The sequence below is a fragment of the Penaeus chinensis genome, chromosome 4, assembly GCF_019202785.1.
Source record: "Penaeus chinensis breed Huanghai No. 1 chromosome 4, ASM1920278v2, whole genome shotgun sequence".
NCBI lineage: Eukaryota > Metazoa > Arthropoda > Malacostraca > Decapoda > Penaeidae > Penaeus > Penaeus chinensis.
The window spans coordinates 13680776-13703673 of NC_061822.1; the positions used below are offsets into that span (position 1 = coordinate 13680776).

Sequence of the window (22898 nt, forward strand, 5' to 3'; positions counted from 1 at the left end):
GTGAGGCAAGTGAGGTTACTAAAGACTTTAACTTTACAGTAAAGCACTGCGATATTAACATGTATCTTTGAAATTCTATAAATATGAATACACATTAAATAAACTGTGGCAGAAAAACTCACAATGCACAAACTAGACTAATTGGATTACAGTTTCGTAATCCACCTGGAGTCCATCTTCGAAACTGTAGTCTCATTTCCTACGGAAGTGTTTTACCATCCATTAATTAGACTCTGAATACTAGATTAAGATGAAGCTGAAGTATATTAGAGTTACATTTTTTTTAACCCCTTGATAATACTATAAGCTCTAAATAAACGTATGCGGCGTTCGTATTATTATGCGACTTCCCTACAGACACTTCTCTAAGTAAGATTGAATTGTATAGATTCGTGAATCAAAGCCGTAGCAACATATACATGAACAAGAGACAGGCGATTCTGTTTTTACAGCATTTCTGATAAACTGTTAACAGATTTCCCTTGTATTTATAGCTCTTATATCAGCCAAAAGAAATAATTAAAGTAACTTATTTATATTAGCAACAAAACAATGTGTTAAGTTTAAATGACACATTTTAAAGAAAATTAAAGGAAAATAATCTATGATTTTTCCAATTCATAAACAAACTACTGCAGGAGTATCTTTACTCTTTCACTCTCTCATTGCTCTATTTTCTCTTTTCTCTCATGCTCAATAAATATCTAACGTAATACCTAATGCAATCCTATGGAATATCTACATAAGACACTGGTGTTATGGACTTTCCAGGCAGTGGTTATGAGGAACATTTAAACTCTATTTGCTTTTCTACCTATCTATCAATATCTATCTACCTATCTATGAGACATCTTTCTAGCTTGATAATATAACGATTAATGTTCAATAAGAGATGAGAAGTACATGGGAAAATATGATAAGCAGATTTTTCCAGACTAAGCTACTCACCTGGAATCTTTGATTTCGTCATCAGTACTTGCCAGTTCTTCCCACACTCAATTATTTATATGACAAATGGCAAATTACAATGGCTTTTTTTGAAAATGAAATATATGAATGTCCTTTCCTTGATATGATCGATAACTTATGTAATAAGTTCTTGTTAACAAACAAAAGAAAAATAATGAATGCTGGCAACACCTCGCTTTATCCTGGAGTTCCCTGGGCGAGAGCGGGCAGGCGGTGTGACACCGTATATAAGCAGGCACCGTGAATGAATGCTCAGAGTGCAGCTTCCAGTTGAAGTTCAAGTAAGTCACTTCTTTAATAAGTGCATTCATTTTATCAAATGTTTCAAGTCATAGTAGGTATGGTTGTTATAAACCTTTTCAGACCAGATCATATACTCTAAAATTAACAAAACCATTATTTTCTTTTCAGCATGGCTCGTAACGTGGCAGTGACCTCCCTCCTTGTGGCTCTTTGTCTCGTGGCAGCAGTTGCTGGACACAGCACGTATGGCATTGGCGGACACAGACCTGTTGTCCACGGTAGTGGTGTACTCGGTGGTGTCCACGGAGGTGTCCACGGAGGTGCCCTTGGTGGTGTTCACGGCGGTGTCCACGGTGGTGTCCACGGAGGCAGTGTTCATGGCGTAGGACTCGTAGGCTCTGGCATCCATGGCGCAGGTCTCGTAGGCTCTGGCATCCATGGTGCAGGTCTCGTAGGCTCTGGCATCCATGGCGCCGGATCCTTCAACACCGCCCATTACCCTGGTCTTGTGCCTGGTCACAGCTTCTACGACCAAAGACCCGTGCTCGGATACAACACCTGCAAGTACTGGTGCAAGAGTAATTATACCAACAAGTACTACTGCTGTCAACGACCTTACCAAGGATAGGCTCACAATTCTTTACTTTGCCATAAAATGATTTAGTTCCGTAAACATAAAACTAAATATTTTCACGACTCGTTTATCTGATGTTACCTGTACATATCCCTGTTTTCTCCGCCAAACCATATAAGCACACACATATATATTATCCACATTCATACACACAGATTAAGGCATAAAAAAAATGTACATGTATACACATGTATTCATGTAATTATTTTATAGTTATTACTGGAAGAACTTCAACTTCAAAAAATAGTTTTGAACTTCCACTGAACCCATAAACGGAGTAGCGAGAATATAAAAGAAAATTAAGTACATAAAGCACAAAATATTTTTAATTTTTTAGAAAAATATATCCTTATAATTTTCTTTTTTTAATTTTCATATGTCTTTTACCTTCATTTGCTTCATTAAGCAACAAACTTTATATCAATTAAATCTCATATATAAAGAGCCGAATTTGAAGTGAAATAATCTTTCTCAGTCTTCACTTTCAAAATCCGTCTGACAACATGCGTGATGTTTGCGTAGCCATAATCGGAATGTCATTTTGCTTTTTATTTCAACCTAAATAGAAACATTAGGGTGGTTTGTTGATATATATATGATATATATATTTATATATACATATATCTTACTGATATCTGACACTTGTATGAAGAAAATTAAGAGGAGATATAAAAATATATATATGCTGGAGTATATTTTATTCTCCTATTTCTCTATTTCTCTATCATCCCCGTGTCCCTCATTCATAATAAATATCTAATGTAGTACCTAACGGGATACTGTGCAGTGTCTATGGATTTTCCCGAGCAGTGCCATCGAATGAATCCTAAAGTCCTCCCCCCCCCTCTCTCTCTCTCTCTCTCTCTCTCTCTCTCTCTCTCTCTCTCTCTCTCTCTCTCTCTCTCTCTCTCTCTCTCTACCAGTGCACTTATATAACTGCCTCTCTATCTGTTTTTATCGTAGGCGTCTGGTTTAATTACTGCATTCTAGAAGATGGTTTTGTATGCCCCCCCCCCCCCCCCTTCTTAGACTTTGTTTTTTATATCTTTGGATTCAGTGCCGTGCTATAATTAAAACCCAAAACTTGGATGAATATTCAGTGGCAAGGAATAAACATGGCCTCTTATGTTTGAGTAAAAACACACCATCACCAATTGGCAAGAGATTTATACCATCGGTTGTGAATTAATATTTGTTTTTTTCATGATAACAGACCACCTTACTCTCTGAATGAAGCAACTGTTGTAAATAAGGGTGCACCGATTCTGTGACTCTCTACAGAAGATACATAACAGCAAAGGATACACTAATAGAGCGAGAACGAGAAACACATTCGTACATTAGTGCTGATGTCCAAGAATGCAGTCGTTATTTTCTTAACCTTACCCACAATGATGGTGTCTTCAGTGCTTTCAGCGACTCCTAGATGCTTATTTGGTCTCGTTTTTATTTTCAAGACACCCACAAGCCGACACGAAATAATAGACCCAAATTAGTCCACGCCCTAAAACACTGCTTCTTCCGATGTCCTTAAATAAAAATCATAACATAATCTGTCTTGATAATTCCTCGTGTCACACCTACAGCACATACATACTCCCATAAACTACAAGCATTATCTAACATCTAATATTCCCTCCTCTTCTCTCTTTTTATCTCTTTATCTATTTCTCTCCCACATAATACACGCAGGCTCAATCTGAAATGAGAAACGCAAGGGAAATCCGATAAGCGGACTTTTCCAGACTAAAAAAGTCACCTGGAATCCCTCTTTTCGTCATCAGAGGTTGCCCATTACTCCCTTATTTATCTATACCTATTTATGACATCAATAAAAGAACTTACTGGGTCATTTATTTTTACAAATAAACATTATGGATATTTTTCGATATGGACAAGAATTCCATAAAAAGATCGTCACGATAACACACAAAAGACAAATAATAAACGTTGGCAACACCTCGCTCTCGCCTGGAGTTATTGAAAATGAGACTACAGTTTCGCAGGCCACCTGGATTCCATCTTCGAAACTGTAGTCTCATTTTCTACCATAGTATCAACACGGAAGAGTGTTTTACCATTCATTAAATAAACTCTGAACACTAGAATTAGATGAAGCTGAAGTATATTAGTTCAAGTTCACTCATTTTGATAATATTGTGTTTTTACAGCATTTCCGATAAACTGTTAACAGATTTCCCTTGTATTTATAACTCTTATATCAACCAAGAGGTAACTTGGGTAGCTTATTTATATTACCAACAAAATCAATGTATGTGGTTTAAATGGCACATTTTAAAGAAATTAAAAGGAAAATAATCTATATTTTTCCAATTCGTAAAATACTGAAGGAGCATCTTTTCTTTCTCTCTTTGCACTATTTTTCCTTCGCTCTCTCTCATGCTAAAAAAAATATCTAACGTAATACCTAATGCAATGCTATGGAACATCTACATAAGACACTGGTGTTGTGGACTTTCCTGGCAGGGCTTATGAGAAACATTTAAACTCTATATTTGCTTATCTACCTATCTATCTAAATATATCTACCTATCTATGAAATACCCATCTAGCTTGAAAATATAATGATTAATGTTGAGAGATGAGAAGTGCGTGGGGAAATATGAGGAGCAGGTTTTTTCCAGACTAAGCTACTCACCTGGAATCCTTGATTTCGTCATCAGTACTTGCTAGTTCTTCCCACATTCAATTATTTATATGACAAAATTGCTTACAAAAACGCCTCTTTTTGAAAATGAAATGTTTTTTTCTTTTTCGATATGATCGATAACTTACGAAATAAGTTCTTGTTAACAAAAGAAAAATTATGCAAGCTGGCAACACCTCGTTCTCGCCTGGAGTTCCCTGGGCGAGAGCGGGCAGGCGATGCGACAACGTATATTAGGAGACACCATAACTGAATGCTCAGAGTGCAGCTTCCAGTTGAAGTTCAAGTAAGTCACTTCTGCAATAAGTGCTTTCATTTTGTCAAATGTTCAAGTCAGAGTATGAGTGATGGTATGGTTGTTATTAACTTTTCAGATAAGATTATATGTAATATAAAATTAACACATTTTTCTTTTCTTTTCAGGATGGCTCGTAACGTGGTAGTGACCTCCCTCCTCGTGGCTCTGTGTCTTGTGGCAGCAGTTTCTGGACACAGCACGTATGGTATTGGCGGACACAGACCTGTTGTCCACGGTAGTGGAGTGCTTGGTGGTGTCCACGGAGGCGTCCATGGAGGCGTTCTTGGTGGTAGTCACAGCGGTGTCCTCGGAGGTGTTCACGGTGGTGTCCACGGAGGTAGTGTTCATGGCGTAGGACTCGTAGGCTCTGGCATCCACGGCGCAGGTCTCGTAGGCTCTGGCATCCATGGCGCTGGATCCTTCAACACCGCTCATTACCCTGGTCTTGTGCCTGGTTACAGCTTCTACGACCAGAGACCCTGCTCGGATACAACAAGTGCAAGTACTGGTGCAAGAGTAATTATACCAACAAGTACTACTGCTGCCAGCGACCTTACCAAGGATAGATTCACAGTTCTTCTATGAAAAGTATTATTTGTTTGTTATAGCATCATTAATGATTTACTAAAAAAATAAAACATTGTTTCACAACTTTGTTTCTTTGATGTCATCAATCATATCCCTCTTTCCTTTATCCTGTTCAGTAATTTCATACATTTACATATCCCCATGTATACATACACAGATAGATAATTATACCCGTGCACACACACAAACATGAGTTATGTGACGCGCATTTCGATTTAATATGTCCATGAGACCGAATCATTTTTAAGTTACACACACAAAAAAAATCACCTACAGAGGAACTAAATTTTTGTAGTAAACCTCAGCTTCCTACTACCCGCTCTCGCCCCTGTGTCGGGCCGCTGAAAACTTCGTCACCCCCCCCCCCCCCTCCCTCACTATCCCTGGCGCTTGACATTGACGGAAACTATAGGAGGCGCAGAAGCCGACGCTACAGAGGACGTAGCAGCGGGAGACGCTGACGAGCGATCGGGACGCCTTAGACGAGGAGGAGGAGGATGCCTTACTTGCTGAATTACCAAGTCTGGCTATTTAGATTAGTATGGACGCTTGAAAAAGCGCATTTCTGAAAGCTGGCGACGGAAAACAAACATATGTTTGGCGCCAAAGCCTTGCCAGCTAGCCAGATTTATTTTAATTCCTTTTATATTTAAAATCCTGTACGCAGTTGACGTTAATTTTATTTTGTATAAATATGTAACATACTTTTATTAATAGACCTTCTATTTAAAAGTTTATAAAATACGAGCAATCAAATAATAATGAAATTGAGATTAAGGTCTTAAAGAGCACACGACCTTTTTAACGAACTTCTATTCTAGTTTTTCGGATTTTTATATTTATTTTTTTAACGAAAGATCTGCGAAGCCGAGGAGGTACAGTGCTCTTACTTTTATTTCCATCACGTTTTTATTACTTTATATGCTGGAGTTACAGGAAATACGCTTAAATTTACTCCATTTTTCAAGATCACTTTACAAAGAGAAAATGCGTGGATATATTTTAATTTGCTACGCAAAATAAGCAAAGTGACTTGGCATGAAGTGGCACTGTAGTGACAGCAAAATCACCCTTGTTTAAGTGGCGTGCAACGTAAAGATTAACGTTTTTGGGTGATTTCAATGCTTATCTTTTTATCATTCATACCAATGATTACTGCAGTTACTTAATTATCTCACAACCAATGAATTGATGGGTGATTATTATGTTGTTGTTTTTTATATTATATTAAATTTATGAACCATGGCTGTTTGGTGACCTCTACGAATTACGAATCTGAGATACGAATTTCTCTGATTGGTTTCGAATTATCTCTGTGATAAAGAGATGATATTCTTCTTAAAGTGGATTGCTCGTTAAGATCCGTTAATTGCTAAAGGTGGCTGGTTTGGTGTTTGGATGGAGTGTTAGTGAGCAAACTAAGACCCTTGTGTTCATTTTCATTTTCTTCTGTTATTTTCTATTATTTGTCAATTTTCTTGCTTAACACGATTGTTAGCTATGCAACAAAATATTTTCTTTGGGTCAGTTATATGATCATAGCCTTGGCCACGATCTTAAAAGCTGATTACACTACCACGCTCCTACTCTAACCTTCCCTTAGTATCGAATTTTCTTAGTATTTATAACTAAGACATTGGTGCTACGGATTTTCCATGCAGTGCTAAAGGGTAACCCTTATTCTCTCCCTCTCTCTCCCTCTGTTTATCTATCTGTCTATCTACCTATCTATCTATATCTATCTTTATCTATCTATGGGGCATCAAGCTAGCCGGATAATATACTGATTAATGCTCAATCAAAGATGGGAAATACATGGAAAATCTAATAAGCGGGCTGTTTCAGACTAAGCTACTCACCTGGAATATTTGATTACGTCATCAAAGGTTGTCAGTTTTCCCCACATTCAATATTTCATGATATGACAAAGGAAATTTAACTATAATAATGCTTCTAAAATGGAACATAAGAATGTCTTTATTTCGATATGAACGATAATTAAATTAATCTTGCTAACAAACAAGGGAAACATAATGAACGTTGGCAACACCTGGGAGTTCCCTGGGCGAGAGTGGGCAGGCAGTACGAGTGCGTATATAAGGAGGCGCTGTGAATGAATGCTCAGAGTGAAACTTCCAGTTGAAGTTCAAGTAAGTCACCACCTTTGTGAACTTATCTATTCAGTCAAAGGTTCAAATCAAATTAGGTGTGAAAGTATGATTGCCATAAGCCTTTTCATGTCAGAATCTCAAATAATGTAATTATTTTTTCTTTTCAGGATGGCTCGTAATGTGGCTGTAACCTCCCTCCTCGTGGCTCTGTGCCTCGTAGCAGCAGTTGCTGGGCACCGCACGTATGGCATTGGCGGACACAGACCTGTTGTCCACGGTAGTGGGGTGCTCGGTGGTGTCCTTGGTGGTGTTCACGGTGGTGTCCACGGAGGTAGTGTTCATGGCGTAGGTCTTGTAGGCTCTGGCATCCATGGCACTGGATCCTTCAACACCGCTCATTACCCTGGTCTTGTGCCTGGTTACAGCTTCTACGACCAAAGACCCGTGCTCGGATACAACACCTGCAAGTACTGGTGCAAGAGTAATTATACCAACAAGTACTACTGCTGTCAACGACCTTACCAAGGATAGACTCAAAGTTCTTTACTTTAAATGTATTTATTTGCTAACCTGTTATACCATTAAAACGTTGAATTAGCTCCTCAAAAATAAAAAATATATATTTTGATGACTCCGTTTTCTAATGTTACCCATCATATCCCTGTTTTCTCCACCATCGTCTGAAAACTCAAGCAAATACATATATTCAGATACACATAGATTAACAGACATATTCGAGTATTCATATGGTCACTATAACCTTAGAACAGGAAGAACTTTAACTAAGGAAATTCAAAAAAAGGTTTTGAACTTCGGGGAGGAAATATGTCCAATTCACTTTTTTTCCCCATTTTCAAGTTGTTTTTAGCTTCAATTGCCTCATTAGCCAACAGACTGTATCTCAATTAAATCTTAAAAATTTACGGTTGGCTTATATATACACACACACATATATATATATATATATATATATATATATATATATATATATATATATATGTTTACAATGTATATAGCTTATTTGACTTGTATGAAGAAAATTAAGAGGAAATATACTGAAAAAGAAGAAAAAGATACCGGTGCATTTCTCTCTCTCTCTCACATCTCTACCTCCATCATCTAACATAGTACATATCGGAGTACTATGCAATGTTTTCAATGTAAAACATTGGTGCTATGGATTTCCCGGGCAGTGTTATCGGGTGAATTCCAAAGTCCTCTTTTCTTTTTTTCTTTCTCTCTCTGTATCAGTGTGCTTATGTAGCTGCCTCTTCGTTTCTCTCTATCGCAGGTGGCTGGTTTAATTACTACATTCTAGAAGATGGATTTGTATGGCCCCTGATTTATTAAAATTATGATTGTTCTTAGAATTTTAGTTTTTATATCTTTGGACTGATTGCTGTACCATGATTCAAGACTCACAACTTGGATGAATATTCAGTGGCAAGGAATAAACATGGCCGCTTATGTCTGATTCAAAACACACCATTACCAACTGACACCAGGTTTACACCATTAGTTGTGAATTAATATTTGCATCTAACAGACCACCTTACGCTACTTCTCTGAATGAAGCAACTGCTGTAAATGAGGGAGCACCGATTCTGATACATAACAGCAAAGGATACACTGATAGAGCGAGAACGAGAAACACGTGTTCGAACATTCGTGCTGATGTCCAAGAATGCAGTCGTTATTTTCTTAACCTTACCCACAATGATGGTGTCTTCAGTGCTTTCAGCGACTCCCAGATGCTCATTTGGTCTCGTTTTTATTTTCAAGACACCCACATGCTGACAGGAGATAACAGACCCAAATTAGTCCACGCCCTAAAACACTGCTTCTTCCGATGCCCTTAAATAAAAATCATAACATGACTGAAGATTTGTCTTGATAATTCCTCGTGTCACACCTACAGCACATACATACTCCCATAAACTACAAGCTTTATCTAACATTCCCTCATCTTCTCTCTGTTTATCTCTTCATCTATTTCTCTCCCACATTATACACGCAGGCTCAATTTGAAATAAGAAACGCAAAGGAAATCCGATAAGCGGACTTTTCCAGACTAAACAAGTCACCTGGAATCCTTCATTTCTTCATCAGAGGTTGCCCATTACTCCCTTATTTATTTATAACTATTTATGACATTTATGACATTTTATTCATCAATAATAGACCTTACTAGGTCATTTATTTTCACAAATAAAACATATGGATAGTTTTCGATATAGGCAATGATTCAATGAAAAATGATAATAAATAAAAGACAATAAAGAACGTTGGCAACACCTCGCACTCACCTGGAGTTCCCTGGGCCAGAGCAGGCAGGCGATGCGATAACGTATATAAAGAGGCACCGTGAATTAATACTTATAGTGCAGCTTCCAGTTGAAGTCCAAGTTAGTCACTTCTGTTATAAGTACTTTCATTTTATCAAATATTCATGTCAGAGCAGGTGTGATGGTATGGTTTTTAAAAACCTTTTCAGACTAGATCATATGTAATATAGCATTAACGCAGATTTCTTTTCTTTTCAGTATGGTTCGTAACGTGGCAGTGACCTCCCTCCTCGTGGCTCTGTGTCTCGTGGCAGCAGTTGCTGGACACAGCACGTATGGTATTGGCGGACACAGACCTGGTGTCCACGGAAGCGTCCATGGAGGCGTCCTTGTTGGTAGTCACGGCGGTGTCCACGGAGGTAGTGTTCATGGCGTAGGCTCTGGCATCCATGGCGCAGGTCTCGTAGGCTCTGGCATCCATGGCGCAGGTCTCGTAGGCTCTGGTATCCACGGCGCTGGATCCTTCAACACCGCTCATTACCCTGGTCTTGTGCCTGGTTACAGCTTCTACGACCAAAGACCCGTGCTCGGATACAACACCTGCAAGTACTGGTGCAAGAGTAATTATACCAACAAGTACTACTGCTGCCAACGACCTTACCAAGGATAGACTCAAGGTTCTTTACTTTAAATGTATTTATTTGCTAACCTGTTATACCATTAAACGAATTAGCTCCTCAAAGATAAAAAAAAATATATTTTGATGACTCCGTTTTCTAATGTTACCCATCATATCCCTGTTTTCTCCACATCGTCTGAAAACTCAAGCAATACATATATTCAGATACACATAGATTAACAGACATATTCGAGTATTCATTGTCACTATAACCTTAGAACAGGAAGAACTTTAACTAAGGAAATTCAAAAAAAGGTTTTGAACTTCGGGGAGGAAATATGTCCAATTCACTTTTTTTTCCCCATTTTCAAGTTGTTTTTAGCTTCAATTGCCTCATTAGCCAACAGACTGTAATCTCAATTAAATCTTAAAAATTTACGGTTGGCTTATATATACACACACACATATATATATATATATATATATATATATATATATATATATATATATATATATGTTTACAATGTATATAGCTTATTTGACTTGTATGAAGAAAATTAAGAGGAAATATACTGAAAAAGAAGAAAAAGATACCGGTGCATTTTTTTTTTTTTCTCTCTCTATCTCTCTCACATCTCTTCCTCCATCATTCCCGCCCCCCTAACATAGTACCTACCGGAGTACTATGCAATGTCTTCTATAGAAAACATTGGTGCTATGGATTTTCCGGGCAATGTTATCGGGTGAATTCCAAAGTCCTCTTTCCTTTTTTTTTCTCTGTATCAGTGTGCCTATGTAACTGCCTCTTCGTTTCTCTCTATCGCAGGTGGCTGGTTTAATTACTAAATTCTAGGAGATGATTTTGTATGGCCCCTTATTTATTAAACTTATTACTGTTCCTAGAATTTTAGTTTTTATATCTTTAGACTGATAGCCGTACCATGATTCAAGACACAACTTGGATGAATATTCAGTGGCAATGAATGAACATGGCAACTAATGTTTCAAAACACACCATCACCAACTGGCAACAGGTTTACACCATCAGTTGTGAATTAATATTTGCAGCCTTCATGATAACAGACCACCTTACGTTACTTCTCTGAATGAAGCAACTGTTGTAAATGATTATGTGACTCGTTACAAAAGATACATAACAGCAAAGGATACACTAATAGAGCGACAATGAGAAACACATGTTCGTACATTCGTGCTGATGTCAAAGGATGCAGTCGTTATTTTCTTAACCTTACCAACAATGATGGTGTCTTCAGTGCTTTCAGCGACTCCCAGATGCTTATTTGGTCTCGTTGTTTTATTTTCAAGGCACCCACATACTGACAGGAGATAACAGACCCAAATTAGTCCACACCCTAAAACACTGCTTCTTCCGATGTCCTTAAATAAAAATCATAACATAATCTGTCTTGATAATTCCTCGTGTCATACCTACAGCACATACATACTCCCATAAACTACAAGCTTTATCTAACATCTAATATTCCCTCCTCTTCTCTCTATTTATCTCTTTATCTATTTCTCTCCCACATAATTCACGCAGGCTCAATCTGAAATGAGAAACGCAAGGGAAATCCGATAAGCGGACTTTTCCAGACTAAACAAGTCACCTGGAATCCTTCATTTCTTCATCAGAGGTTGCCCATTACTCCCTTATTTATTTACAACTATTTATGACATGGCATTTTATTCATCAATAAAAGAACTTACTAGGTCATTTATTTTCACAAATAAAACATATGGATAGTTTTCGATATAGGCAATGATTCAATGAAAAATGATAATAAATAAAAGACAATAATGAACATTGGCAACACCTCGCTCTCGCCTGGAGTTCCCTGACGAGAGCGGGCAGGCGATGCGACAACGTATATAAAGAGGCATCGTGAATGAATGCTCAGAGTGCAGCTTCCAGTTGAAGTTCAAGTAAGTCATCATCTTCATAGATTCATTAGTTCAATCAAAGGTTGAAATCAGATTGTCATATACGGGAGTTGCAGTCCTTTTCAGCCCAGATAGTATAAAGTATTTTTTTCTTTCCTTTCAGCATGGCACGTAACGTGGCAGTGACCTCCCTCCTCGTGGCTCTGTGTCTCGTGGCAGCAGTTGCTGGACACAGCACATATGGCATTGGGGGACACAGACCTGTTGTCCACGGCAGTGGAGTGTTTGGTGGTGTTCACGGAGGCGTCCATGGAGGTGTTCTTGGTGGTGTTCACAGCGGTGGTCTCGGAGGTGTCCACGGAGGTAGTATTCATGGTGTAGGACTCGTAGGCTCTGGCATCCACGGCGCTGGATCCTTCAACACCGCTCATTACCCTGGTCTTGTGCCTGGTTACAGCTTCTACGACCAAAGACCCGTGCTCGGATACAACACGTGCAAGTACTGGTGCAAGAGTAATTATACCAACAAGTACTACTGCTGCCAACGACCTTACCAAGGATAGATTCAGAATTTGTTATAAAAAGTATTTTTTCTGTTGATTGTTATAGCATCATAAATGTAAACTCATAAGTAAAACTTATTTTCACAACTCCGTTTGTTTGATGTCATCTCTCACCTCCCTCTTTTCGTGCTTTGCAAACTCATACATTCACATATTCCCATGCATGCATATGCACACAGACAGATATGTGCGTACAGACACAAACATGAGTTATGTGATTCCAAATCAGTATATAGCGGTATCCATGAAACCAATTAATACCAAGAAACCCTGCAGATCATATAATTAAAGTTACAAGAATCACCTATAGAACTAAATCACTTTCAGAAAAAATACAAACATAATATTAAAAATGAAAATTATATTCCTTCTCCCTCTCTGTTTTCATTTCGTAAGTCAACACTGTCCACTCTAACTGAGACCTGCATGATATTCACGAAACCATATTCGGAAAGCGAGGTTTTGAATTAATGTCATTCTAATGTAAAACATTGAGACTAACATATGTGAAAATATCAGTTGAATTTTCAACTCTCCAAATAAGAACACATATTTCAAAATTCTATGCATGTGTGTATGTATATATTTATGTGTGTATATATATACATACGTATGTATCTATGTGTATGTGCATATATATACATATATTTTCATCTTTGACTGGACTGGCCACCGAATCCCTCATCCCCACACATGCAAAATAGAAATGGGTAAATAGATAATGCACTGTGTGATTTCGATACCTGGATTAACTAGTGAGCAACATACTAAAGTATAGGAAATTTTCGCCCGGCAGAAACTTTGATGTCGTCATTTGCGAGTTGTTAGTATTTCAGTATTCATATTATTTTCAGATTACACATAATGTAAAAGTAACGAATATTTATTTCTTCTCTCTCAGGATGACTCGTAACATGACAGTGCTTTCCCTCCTCGTGGCTCTGTGTCTTGTGGCAGCAGTTGCTGGACACAGCACGTATGGCATTGGCGGACACAGACCTGTTGTCCACGGTGGTGGAGTGCTTGGTGGTGTCCATGGGGGCGTCCATGGAGATGTTCTTGGTGGTGTTCACGGCGGTGTCCACGGAGGTAGTATTCATGGCGTAGGCTCTGGCATCCATGGCGCTGGATCCTTCAACACCGCTCAATACCCTGGTCTTGTGCCTGGTTACAGCTTCTACGACCAAAGACCCGTGCTCGGATACAATACGTGCAAGTACTGGTGCAAGAGTAATTATACCAACAAGTACTACTGCTGCCAACGACCTTACCAAGGATAGAATTCTTCACTGATATATATATATTTTTTTTTCTTCTATTAATCGTCTTCTATAGTACCGTAAAACAACTTGCTTGCTCAAAAATAAAGCTTATATTTGTATATCATCTTTTATATTCCCGTTTGTTTGTTTTTTTCCACCAGTCTGCAAACTCTTCCATACATTAACGTTTTCAAAATCACATACACATATAACATACAAATGAATATAGAAATGGATATAGATATAAATACATACATATATATACCGCATATACTTATACAAGTATGAATATATATACCTACATAATATGTACATATGCAGATATATATGTATAATGTTTGCATATATATGTTCATCGGATATATACATGACCACCGAAGCAGGGAGCGTTCAATTATCATATCCTGATAATTAAATTACCAATATTGCCAATCATGTATCATTGCCGGAATGCGTGTTAACGAAATATCAGATTCGTAACTCTAGACAATGTATACAAAACTGAAACTGACAAAATGACTGTTACTTATTGTCATCACGTCAAAACTAAAGCAATGGGCACATGTTTTGTTCCCAACATGGCTTGTAATATTTTCGTACTTAATTCAAAGTTCGCATAGTTAAACTTACATATGTATGTTAATATCCTCAGAGTGTAAATACACACAGAGTTATACATTTCTGAAATGGATAACTCTGTGTGTATTTACAGAAATGGATAACTCTGTGTCAATAAATCAATAAATACATACCTCAGGATTTTATCCGTATACTCGCACACATGCATGTATATGTATATGTATGTATATATATATATATATATATATATATATATATATATATATATATGTATATATATTACACATACATTATGTACATATATATATATATATATAAGTATATGTGTATAACTATATATATATATAAATATATGTTGTGTGTGTATCAGTTGTTTAGGCGACATATGGTAGTTAAAAATTTACAGATGATCTGGAATAAAACTATAAATCATAGTCTACTTTATAAGATACAGTAAAATGAAACAATCTTTTCCAGCCACACCTACCTTCCTCCTGTCCTTCATTTTCATTGAGCATCTGGCTGATGTACTAACATGAGAAACAGACTTTCCAGGCAGTGATGTCAGGGAGAATCTAGAGTCTCACTCTCCCAAACGCTATCTCTTTCTTTGTATCTCCCTTTCTTTCTCTTTCTTTGTCTACACGAGACTACAAAGGATTCCGGGATCTCCTACATCCAAAATGGTTTTCAACCCCCTTGAGGATAGCCGATCCTATGGTAGAAGAATGAGGAATCTGGTGGAAGATCTTAATTTAAATCTCACAAAGGTTCTGGCTGTTGGAACTTCCCAAGTCCCCCCTTGGACTAATCAAGTCGAGCTTGATTCGGTCGGAGTCGGGAAAGGGTAGAGATCCAAACCAGAAGTCAGAGAGATATTTCTTCAACACACTTCTAAGTACCAAGGATCATATGCAATATATACAGATGGTTCGAAATCTGAAAATGGTGTGGGCTTTGCAGCAGTGAGCAGAAGGAAGACTGCATCTGACAGTCTTTCTCGATCAGCCTCGATTTGCACTGCAGAGTTACATGCCATCCTTGCAGCAGTCAAGATGACTAGAGATCTTACAAACCATTCCGTTGTAATATATTGTGACTCTCGTAGTGCCCTGCAAGCAATCAAGAGCATAAACTCGTCACATCCAGTGGTGAGGGAGGTTCAAGATTGGTTTGCACTGATGTCAGCACGTAAAAAGATAACTCTGTGTTGGGTGCCAGCACATGTTGGTATCAGTGGAAATGAGCGAGCTGATCAGAAGGCCAAGGCAGCTGCAACTCAGCCCTGTGATGCTCGTTTTCCTCTCCCACACACTGACTTTAAACCCAGCATCAGGAGATGTCTTCGTGATAAATGGAGGGAGCAATGGAGGCATACCTCTAGAAATAAACTGCGAGAGATTAGAGATGACCTTGGCAGTTGGGTGACCAGCATCCACCCCAACCGACAAGTAGAAGTTGTAATAACAAGGCTGAGAATCGGGCACACAAGACTGACTCATGGGCCGATGATGACTTGTATGTGTTCACGGCTGTGTTTTTACAGGAATCCTTTTTGTATTATTATTATTATTGTGTAAAAGCTCAGAAAGCTTATAAATTATATTTGTTGTACCCGCAAAGGTTTTATCTGCGTAAAATTACCCAAGTATTCATAACAATTTTATATATCAACCAAAATAGATCCATTAGTGTTACATGAAAAAATAATAATAATAATATATATAACACAGGTGACTTAAATGCTCTATTTCTCCAGTACCCCAGCCCCTCCCTCTCTGGTGATCAACATTTGACTAAAGTAGCACCGAACGCAGTGCTATAGAATGTCTTCTACGTAAGACTTCGGCGCTATGGGCTTCCGGGGCATTGCTAACGGGGAACTTTAAATATCTCTCCATCTGTCCCTCTGTTTGTCTATCTACCTATCTGTCTATATCTATTTCATCTATCTGTACTGTTATGCACCTATCCAGCTAGATAATGTAATGTTTATAGCTCATTCACAGATGAGAAGTGCGTGGGAATATCTGATAAGCGGGCGGGCTTTTCCAGACCAAGCTACTCACCTGGAATCCTTGTTTACGTCATCAAAGGTTGCCATTTCTTCCCACATTCAATTGTTTATATGTCAATGGAAATTAAATTACTAACAAAAAAGCTTCTTTTTGCAGCTGGAACATAATGATTTTTTTCGGTATGAACGAAACTTACGAAATACGTTCATTTTAGTTTTAAAAATATGAAAAATATGAAATGGTGGCAACACCTTCCTCTCGCCTGGAGTTCCCTGGGCGAGAGCGGGCAGGCGATGCGACAACGTATATAAGGCGGCACCGTGAATGAATGTTCAGAGTGTAGCTTCCAGCTGAAGTTCAAGTAAGTCACTTCTGTAATATGTGCATTCATTTTATCAAATGCCAAATCAGAATAGGTGCGATGGTATGGTTATAAATTTTATCAGTCGAAAGCATATATAATCTAATTTTTTTTTTTTTTTTTTTTCAGCATGGCTCGCAACGTGACAGTGACCTCCCTCCTCGTGGCTCTGTGCCTCATAGCAGCAGTTGCTGGACACCACACGTACGGCATTGGGGGACACAGACCTGTTGTCCACGGCAGTGGGGTGCTCGGTGGTGTTCACGGAGGTGTCCACGGAGGTGTCCTTGGTGGTGTTCACAGCGGTGTCCTCGGGGGTGTCCACGGAGGTAGTGTTCATGGCGCAGGTCTCGTAGGCTCTGGCATCCATGGCGCAGGTCTCGTAGGCTCTGGCATCCATGGCGCTGGATCCTTCAACACCGCTCATTACCCTGGTCTTGTGCCTGGTTACAGCTTTTACGACCAAAGACCCGTGCTTGGATACAATACCTGCAAGTACTGGTGCAAGAGTAATTATACCAACAAGTACTACTGCTGCCAGCGACCTTATCAAGGATAGAATTCTTTATTGATATATATATATATATATATTCTGTTAATCGTCTTCTATAGTACCATAAAACAATTTGTTTGCTCAAAAATAAAGTTTTTTTTTGTATGATATTATCTTTCATATTCCCGTTTTTTTCCACCAGTCTGCAAACTCTTCCATACATAAACGTTTTCAAATCACATACACACATAACATACAAATGAATATAGAAATGGAGATATATATAGATGCATACATATATATATACACCGCACATACTTATACATGTATGAATATATATACCTACATAATATGTACATATGCAGATGTGTAATATTTGCATATATGTGTGCATCGGATATATACATAACCACCGAAGCAGGGAACCTTCAATTATTATATCTTGGTATTCATCAGCTGGATGTTAAGCCAAAAAAATATCTGAAAAAGCAATTGCCTCTTACATATGTATGTTCGTGTGTGTGTGTGTGTGTGTGTGTGTGTGTGTGTGTGTGTGTGTGTGTGTGTGTGTGTGCATATTCACATAAATGTGTATATATACAATTTTGCTCCTTTTAAAGTTATCAAATCAACATTGATAATCCAATTACCAATATTGCCAGACATGCCATTCACGTATCATTACCGGAATGCGAGCTAACGGAATATTGGATTCATAACTCTAGACAATTTATACAAAACTGGAACTGACAAATTGAAATAGACTGATTGTCATCATATAAAAGCTAAAGCAATGGGCACATGTTATGTACCCAACATGGCTTGTAATATTTTCGTACTGAATTCAAAGTTCGCATAGCTAAACTTACATATGTATGTTAATATCCTGAGAGTGTAAATACACACAGAGTTATCCATTTCAGAAATGGATAACTCTGTATCAATAAATACATACCTCAGGATGTTATCCGTATACACGCACACAGACACACATGCATGTTTATGTATATGTATATATATTACACAAACATTATGTATATATATATAAGTATATATGCATAACTATATAAATATATATATATATATATATATATATATTGTGTGTGTATCAGTTGTTTAGTTGACATATGAAAGTTGAACATTTACAGATCATCTGGAATCAAACTATAAATCATAGTCTACTTTATAAGATACAGTAAAATGGAACAATCTTTTCCAGCCACACCTACCTCCCTCCTGTCCTTCATTTTCAATGAGCATCTGGCTGATGTGCCAAAAGGGGAAACAGACTTTCCAGGCAGTGATATCAGGGAGAATCTAGAGTCTCACTCTCCCAAACGCTATCTTTTTCTTTGTCTCTCCCTTTCTTTCTCTTTCTTTGTCTCTCCCAAACGCTCTCTTTCTTTGTCTTTCCCTTTCTTTATTTTTTTTTCTTTTTTCTTTTTTTTGTCTCTCCCAAACGCTATCTCTTTCTTTGTCTCTCTTTATCTATCTGTATATCTCGCTCTCCCTATATATGTGTTTGTATATATATAGATATATATATATGTATGTATGTGCGTATGCACATGTATATACATGTATATACATATATATGTATGTATATATATATATATATATATATATATATATATACATTATTGATGCTTACTGAAATCAACTTTTCATCTTTGACTGGTCTATTTCGAATCTGGTCACCAATCCCTAATCCCCACAAAGGCAAAATAGGAAAAATAGGTATGTAGATAATGCACTGTGTGATTTCGATACCTGGATTAACCAGTGAGCAACATAATAAAAATAAGGAAATTTGCGCCCGGCACAATTTTTCCAGGTTGTGGTTTCTCGGAAGCTCTGATGACGTCACTTGAGACTCGTTAGTATTGCAGTACTCAATTTTTGTGACAAATAACAGGGAGTCTAACAGACTATCAAACGGAATACCTCCTTGTAAAGATTAAAAGAAACGTCTTTTACATTTTTATGCAAGAAATTACTTAAAGAAGAAATTAGTATTGCCAATGAAAAGGAAATAAAAGAGAGAAATCTGAACGCTGGCAACACCTCCCTCCCGCCTGGAGTTCCCTGGGCAAGATTCGCAGCAGGTGTGAGTACGTATATAAGGACGCGCTCTAAATGAATGCCCAGAGTGCAGCTAGCAATTGAAGTGAACGTAAGTCACAATCTGTTCCAATGATATATCAGGTCAGATTGATTTCCATATCACGTATAATCTAGACATATAGGAAACATCTAGATCTTTTCTGATTACTTATAGTATAAAATTAACAATTTTTTCTCTCTCTCTCAGGATGGCTCGTAACGTGGCAGTAACCTCCCTCCTCGTGGCTCTCTGTCTCGTGGCAGCAGTTGCTGGACACAGCACGTATGGCATTGGCGGACACAGGCCTGTTGTCCACGGCAGTGGGGTGCTCGGCGGTGTCCACGGAGGTGTTCATGGAGGTGTTCATGGCGTAGGTCTCGTAGGCTCTGGCATCCATGGCGCAGGTCTCGTAGGCTCTGGCATCCATGGCGCAGGTCTCGTAGGCTCTGGCATCCATGGCGCAGGTCTCGTAGGCTCTGGCATCCATGGCGCCGGATCCTTCAACACCGCCCATTACCCTGGTCTTGTGCCTGGTCACAGCTTCTACGACCAAAGACCCGTGCTCGGATACAACACCTGCAAGTACTGGTGCAAGAGTAATTATACCAACAAGTACTACTGCTGCCAGCGACCTTACCAAGGATAGACTCAGAATTTTCTATGAAATGTATTTATTTGTTGATCGTCTGCCAAAGCATCAGAAATTATTTACTCAAAAATAAAACTTATTTTCACGATTCTCTTTGTTTTATGTTATCGATCATTTCCTTTATCATGATCTGCAATCCCATCTATATATTCACATATTCACATACTTACATAATGTATATAGACCGACAGATAATGCATATGTGTATGTGTATGCATAAACACTCACACAAACGCGAGTTACACGACGCGCAATATGCCTTTATATCTTAAAATATACATGTGACCACTTTATACTCTGCACCGAATCATTTTTATGTAATAAGAAAGGATTTTGAAATTCCGCACATTATCTCACCTGAGTTACAAAGATAAAAGGAAAGAATTAATTTACCTATAGAACAAAATCAGATTCAGCAAAAAAAAAAAAAAAAAAAAAAAAAAAATCTCATTGATAAAGTCGTGCCATTGACTCGTCTTACCACTAAAAAATCCATCAAATGTTTATAATAAATAAAATCCGAAAAAATCCCCCTTCATTTCATTTTTTTTTCTAAGACAGCCTGTAAACATAACCCATTTTAACTGCAACCTGTATGCTATTCACGTAACCATAATCGGGAAGTAAAGTTACTGAAGAAATTAACATTACCGAAAAAACATGAATCGATTAGCATATATCTTTAAAATGTTATCATACATTAAAATTTCAATTCTCTGATTAAAAACACGTATTAAAATGCTGTCACCACATGAATCAGATGAAGCTTAAGAGACCAGTTATGAATACGGCAGCAAGTATTTTAGTTAAATCTCAACGCTAAGTTTATTTCCTTTCCACGTGATTATACTGTAAGGTTGCCTTTGTAATATAAAACTTTCCTTCAGACGCTTCTCTAAGTAAGGCTAAACAAGCTAGATTCGCGACTCAAAATAGTAGTTACGAATACATGAACTTTTGCTAGACATACAGGTTTCTATTCATGTATGTTTGTATTTATGGCTGTTTTTTTACAGGATTTTTTTCTTTTTTATTGTGTAAAAGCTCAGAGAGCTTAAAAATTGTCTTTATTGTACTCGCAAAGGTGTCCATGGAGGTGTTCATGGCGTAGGTCTTGTAGGCTCTGGCATCCATGGCGCAGGTCTCGTAGGCTCTGGTATCCATGGCGCAGGTCTCGTAGGCTCTGGCATCCATGGCGCAGGTCTCGTAGGCTCTGGCATCCATGGCGCAGGTCTCGTAGGCTCTGGCATCCATGGCGCAGGTCTCGTAGGCTCTGGCATCCATGGCGCAGGTCTCGTAGGCTCTGGCATCCATGGCGCAGGTCTCGTAGGCTCTGGCATCCATGGCGCAGATCTCGTAGGCTCTGGCATCCATGGCGCAGGTCTCGTAGGCTCTGGCATCCATGGCGCAGGTCTCGTAGGCTCTGGCATCCATGGCGCAGGTCTCGTAGGCTCTGGCATCCATGGCGCAGGTCTCGTAGGCTCTGGCATCCATGGCGCAGGTCTCGTAGGCTCTGGCATCCATGGCGCAGGTCTCGTAGGCTCTGGCATCCATGGCGCAGGTCTCGTAGGCTCTGACATCCATGGCGCAGGTCTCGTAGGCTCTGGCATCCATGGCGCAGGTCTGTTAGGCTCTGGCATCCATGGCGCAGGTCTCGTAGGCTCTGGCATCCATGGCGCAGGTCTCGTAGGCTCTGGCATCCATGGCGCAGGTCTCGTAGGCTCTGGCATCCATGGCGCAGGTCTCGTAGGCTCTGGCATCCATGGCGCAGGTCTCGTAGGCTCTGGCATCCATGGCGCATGTCTCATAGGCTCTGGCATCCATGGCGCAGGTCTCGTAGGCTCTGGCATCCATGGCGCAGGTCTCGTAGGCTCTGGCATCCATGGCGCAGGTCTCGTAGGCTCTGGCATCCATGGCGCAGGTCTCATAGGCTCTGGCATCCATGGCGCAGGTCTCGTAGGCTCTGGCATCCATGGCGCTGGATCCTTCAACACGATTCTGTTTGATGTTATTGGTCATTTCCTTCTTTCCTTTATCATGCTCTTCAAACTCCTCTTTATATTCACATATTCACATACCTTCATAATGTATATATACAGATAATGTATATGTGTATGTGTATGCATAAACACTGATACAAACGCGAGTTACATGACGCGCAATATGCCTTTATATATTGAAATATACATGTGACCACTTTATACTCTGTACCGAATCATTTTTATGTAATAAGAAGAAAGGATTTTGAAATTCCACAGACTATCTCACCTGAGTTACAAAGATAAAAGGAAAGATTGAAATTACCTATAGAACAAAATCATTTCTCGTTAATAAGGTCGTCCCATTACCTCGTATTACCACTAAAACATCCATCAAATGTTTATAATGAAAATAAAATTACGAAAAAATCCCCCTGTATTTCTTCCTCCAGACAGCCTTTAAACATTACCAATTTTAACTGCAACCTGTATGATATTCACGTAACCATAATCGGGAAGTCATGTTACTGAAGAATTTAACATTATTGAAAAAAAAACATGAAGAGATTAAAA

General features: G+C 38.6%; 5 protein-coding genes across 5 annotated transcripts; 4 read left to right on the plus strand and 1 right to left on the minus strand.

Annotated features, from left to right (window-relative positions):
- The first annotated feature begins 1235 nt into the window (after positions 1 to 1235).
- On the plus strand, positions 1236 to 1905 carry LOC125047215 (acanthoscurrin-2-like). The gene is made up of 2 exons (XM_047645408.1): positions 1236 to 1250; positions 1381 to 1905. The coding sequence occupies exon 2, from the start codon at positions 1382 to 1384 to the stop codon at positions 1838 to 1840; it is 459 nt and encodes a 152-aa protein (XP_047501364.1). The 5' UTR covers positions 1236 to 1250; position 1381; the 3' UTR covers positions 1841 to 1905.
- A 2680-nt stretch (positions 1906 to 4585) lies between these two features.
- On the plus strand, positions 4586 to 5463 carry LOC125047155 (shematrin-like protein 2). Its single transcript, XM_047645276.1, has 2 exons — positions 4586 to 4800; positions 4938 to 5463. The coding sequence occupies exons 1-2, from the start codon at positions 4733 to 4735 to the stop codon at positions 5395 to 5397; spliced, it is 528 nt and encodes a 175-aa protein (XP_047501232.1). The 5' UTR covers positions 4586 to 4732; the 3' UTR covers positions 5398 to 5463.
- A 4565-nt stretch (positions 5464 to 10028) lies between these two features.
- LOC125025206 lies at positions 10029 to 17707 on the minus strand. Its single transcript, XM_047613181.1, has 2 exons — positions 17646 to 17707; positions 10029 to 10452 (listed from the first exon to the last, which is right to left on the minus strand). Exon 2 carries the CDS (start codon positions 10332 to 10334, stop codon positions 10029 to 10031), a length of 306 nt encoding a protein of 101 aa, XP_047469137.1. The 5' UTR covers positions 10335 to 10452; positions 17646 to 17707.
- Positions 12346 to 12967, plus strand: LOC125047232 (holotricin-3-like). The gene is made up of 2 exons (XM_047645445.1): positions 12346 to 12359; positions 12481 to 12967. The coding sequence occupies exon 2, from the start codon at positions 12482 to 12484 to the stop codon at positions 12878 to 12880; it is 399 nt and encodes a 132-aa protein (XP_047501401.1). The 5' UTR covers positions 12346 to 12359; position 12481; the 3' UTR covers positions 12881 to 12967.
- LOC125047213 (acanthoscurrin-2-like) lies at positions 17058 to 20435 on the plus strand. The gene is made up of 3 exons (XM_047645376.1): positions 17058 to 17100; positions 17230 to 17486; positions 20081 to 20435. The coding sequence occupies exons 2-3, from the start codon at positions 17231 to 17233 to the stop codon at positions 20341 to 20343; spliced, it is 519 nt and encodes a 172-aa protein (XP_047501332.1). The 5' UTR covers positions 17058 to 17100; position 17230; the 3' UTR covers positions 20344 to 20435.
- Positions 20436 to 22898: the final 2463 nt, after the last annotated feature.